At 33.5% G+C, this 3,496-nt stretch overlaps 1 protein-coding gene across 2 annotated transcripts in view; it reads left to right on the forward strand.

The window, feature by feature from the left end:
* LOC113067977 (rapamycin-insensitive companion of mTOR-like) overlaps positions 1-2,556 on the forward strand; it is a 29,952-nt gene extending 27,396 nt beyond the window's left edge. For both annotated transcript variants that reach the window (XM_026240489.1, XM_026240490.1), the window contains exon 38: positions 82-2,556. In XM_026240489.1, the coding sequence (XP_026096274.1) occupies positions 82-153 (72 nt within the window). In that variant the 3' untranslated portion in view covers positions 154-2,556. The remainder of the gene's footprint in view (positions 1-81) is intronic.
* The last annotated feature ends 940 nt before the right edge of the window (positions 2,557-3,496 follow it).

A 3,496-nucleotide genomic window follows, 5' to 3' on the forward strand; every position in this document is an offset into this window, starting at 1 on the left:
TTTAAAGCTAAGATCTAATGTAAGCTATGAAGATCTTTTATGCACTATTGTGTCTGTGACGTTGACTGTTCCTGTCTGCAGTTGTATGATGAAGCTGAAGCAGTGCTGAATAAACCTTCGCAACCTGTCCCTGGGGACACTGAGGAATCTTGATCCCTCCGTCAGCTCCGCTATCCCCTCACCTCACCTCACCTCCTATACAGCACAGAGAGACACCGAGGAATACTGAAACAAGCCCTTGGACTTCAGACCGTGTTTCTGAAGAGGAGCAGTTTACCAAAAGATATCTTCAGACTGTGAAACAGGTGAACCAGAGCGCTTCAGATGGTCCGAACAATACGGACGTACGTGTTTACAAAGAACGATCTAAATGAAACGCTGTTTACACTTTTAAGAGCGCCAGATGCACGGATGAGATTTTACTTTAGAGTTTACTGCACTGGTGTTTGTACATATCCACCCCGTCCCAATATTTCAAAAGATCACGCAAACACTACAAAGAATTCAGTGTGAATGATTTGACTGAATGAATTCAGGACTTCCAGAACTGAAAGAGCGGGTGAAACATTGATCACATTTGTACTATTTATTAGTTTCTTTTCTTTTGTACACGTGTTTAGATTTTTTAAGACCTCCAGACAATCAGAATGCAGTGTTTCGGGGGAAAACGTTGTTTGCGATATGCGAACCCTTAGTGTCACACATCTTTCATTGGAAATCTGTCATCTGCGTACGGTCTCTGTAGGAAATTCTCCAAAAGACGCAGGTGAAGCGCATGCGAGCACTGATACACACACACACACACACACACTTGATCACAGAGCTAGTTTGACACCTGACAGTCTGGATGTTTTAAGGGTGAAACTCACCAAAGCTGTCCAGATCACGTCCTGATCAGATTTAATGAGATTTCTTTTTCTGTAAAGCCCAATTTTGAGAAATATGTTTGATTGTCATGAAAATTGTCATAATGTAAAATATTTTAATGGAAAAATGAATTGCATTTTTTGCAGTCTGATTTTAGAGTGAGATGTGATCCAGATCTGTGTGAGGTTGATTAAAACAGAAAATCATTTTGACTGTATAAACAGTCTAGAGGATGTATTCACATATTAAGCCCATTTAGGACCATTTCATGTTTTTTTTTAATTACGATTAAGCACATTTCTGTAAAAAATTATGTGGTGGGGTGGGGGTGGGGGGTTGAGGAAAAAAAGTTACGTTTATCACATCATATGTGAAATAAAAAATAATTTGTTAAGGTGTGAAAATCACATGGGATTTACAACACTATTTGACTATTTTGTGAGCAAAATATGCTTATATTTAACATTAGGCAAAAAAATTTAATACTAGTACCTAAAAAAAACAGCTGAATTTTTTTTATGCAAAGTACATACTTTTTATTTTTAGTTTGTGTTTTTCATTCTGAAATGTTCATGACAATTTAAGCACATTTCCATTGCGAATTCTTCAATTATTATATGGTGATCAAAATCTCCTTAATTAAAAGTCCTAAAACAGGCTTTATTTCCTTTATGTAAAATAGATTTTCTCTTTTTTTTTTTTTTTTTTTTTGCATTCTGACATTTTCATGACAATTAAGCACATTTTTCTTACAAATTCATGTAATTCTAATGCTAACACATGACAGCAGAATTTAATATACTGATAATAATATATATTTGAAAATAATAAAGTGTGCTTAATTTTCATGACAGTTATGTCACAATGCTAAATAATATTCCTAAAAACAAGCTTCATTTTTCTTTTTCTTTTACATTTTTTTTTGTGAAATGTATATTTTTTTTGTTATTCTAGTCAACATGATTTTCTCTTGTAATCGGCAACATTCGCCTGCACTCTTAATAGTGAAACTTGGAATATTTCTTCAATAAGCGGCCAGAGCACTGGTTTAGAAAGAGTTCAAGTATTATCTTGACATGTTGTCTATACATTGCTCGCGTTTCCCTTCACATTGCACCTTTGAAATGCATTGAATCCCAGTGTGTTTCCTCAAGCGTGCACTGAAGCGTCTGACATGTTAAAACACTGGTATTCAGATCTTCTTCCGATCGTAGCAGTCTTGTAGTAAGCCATAGTTTTTGCATTGATGTTCTCGACGTGTTCCTGATGTTCACACAAAGCACTGATCGAATCCATCTTTCTTGTTTGACCGAATCCATGAGTAGATTGCATGCTGAATCGACACAAACCCAGTTACTTATTTATTAACTGCAAGACTTTTTGTTAATATGTGTCTCAGCGCTGCTGCTACTGCCATCAACTGACTGTGATCTGATTGGCTGAAGAGAGAGTGCCATGGCTTTCGCCTGGGCTACGGATCTGTACCATAGTGGCATGAGACAGAAAAGAGATGAAAAAAAAAATATTTATATTTTTCCTAAAAGATGAACTTGTGAAAGATGGTGTAATTTAAAGGACTTTTGTTTTTTGTTGTGGTTTCCCTTGTAAACTGTGTACAGTGTGTTTTGGGCACTTTCAGCCCTGGAAAAAGCAAAGGGATATATAATTAAAGAGGAAAACTCATGAGTGCATCGATGTCGTCTGAGTGCATTCAGATGCTGAGTATGTGCGGGAATTAAGTGTAAAGTAAAATAATTTATTTGGGGGGGGGGGGGGGGGGATATATAGTTAACAATATGAAGTAGTAACATTTTACCATGGAGTTCTATGTGTTAACATCAGTATAAATGCATTAGGTATCATGAACTGGCAAAGAGTAATACTTAAACTGCTTTCTTATATGCATTTTATTAGTCCATTTATTCAGCAAGGATGCATTACATGGATTGGAAATGACATCACGTCTGACATACCTAAGACATTTATAATTTTACAAAAGATTTATATTTGATAAAAACGCCAAGGCTTCCACAGAAATATGAAGCAGTAGTTTTTAACATTGATAAGAAATGTATCCTGAGTGGCAAATTAGCATATTAGAATGATTTCTGAATTATCATGAGAAGTAATGATGCTGAAAATTCAAAAATTATATTTTTAAATAAATTCAAATAAAAAGAGCTCTGTGAAATTATAATAATTCATATTTAGTGCTGTCAACTGATTCATTGCATACAAAATAAAGGTTTTTGTTTACATAATATATGTGTGTACTTATGCATATATAAACATAAACACATTGTGTATTTTTAAAATAATTACATGTATATTATTATATTTGATATATACAAATATACTTAATATATAAATATTTTTCTTAAGTGTATACATGCATGTGTTTGTATTTATATATACATAATAAATATACACTGTAAACAAAAACTTATTTTGGATGCGATTAATCCTTTGACAGCACTGATAATATTACTGTTTCTACTATATTCATGTTCAAATAAATTCAGCCTTGGTAGCACAAGTGTAAATATTTTTTAACAAATTTTGAATAAAACTGTATAATAAAAGATAAATATTATGGTAATAAAAAAAACAGCATTTGTGAACCTAATAT

This window comes from Carassius auratus, linkage group LG30F (genome assembly GCF_003368295.1).
Source record: "Carassius auratus strain Wakin linkage group LG30F, ASM336829v1, whole genome shotgun sequence".
Lineage (NCBI taxonomy): Eukaryota > Metazoa > Chordata > Actinopteri > Cypriniformes > Cyprinidae > Carassius > Carassius auratus.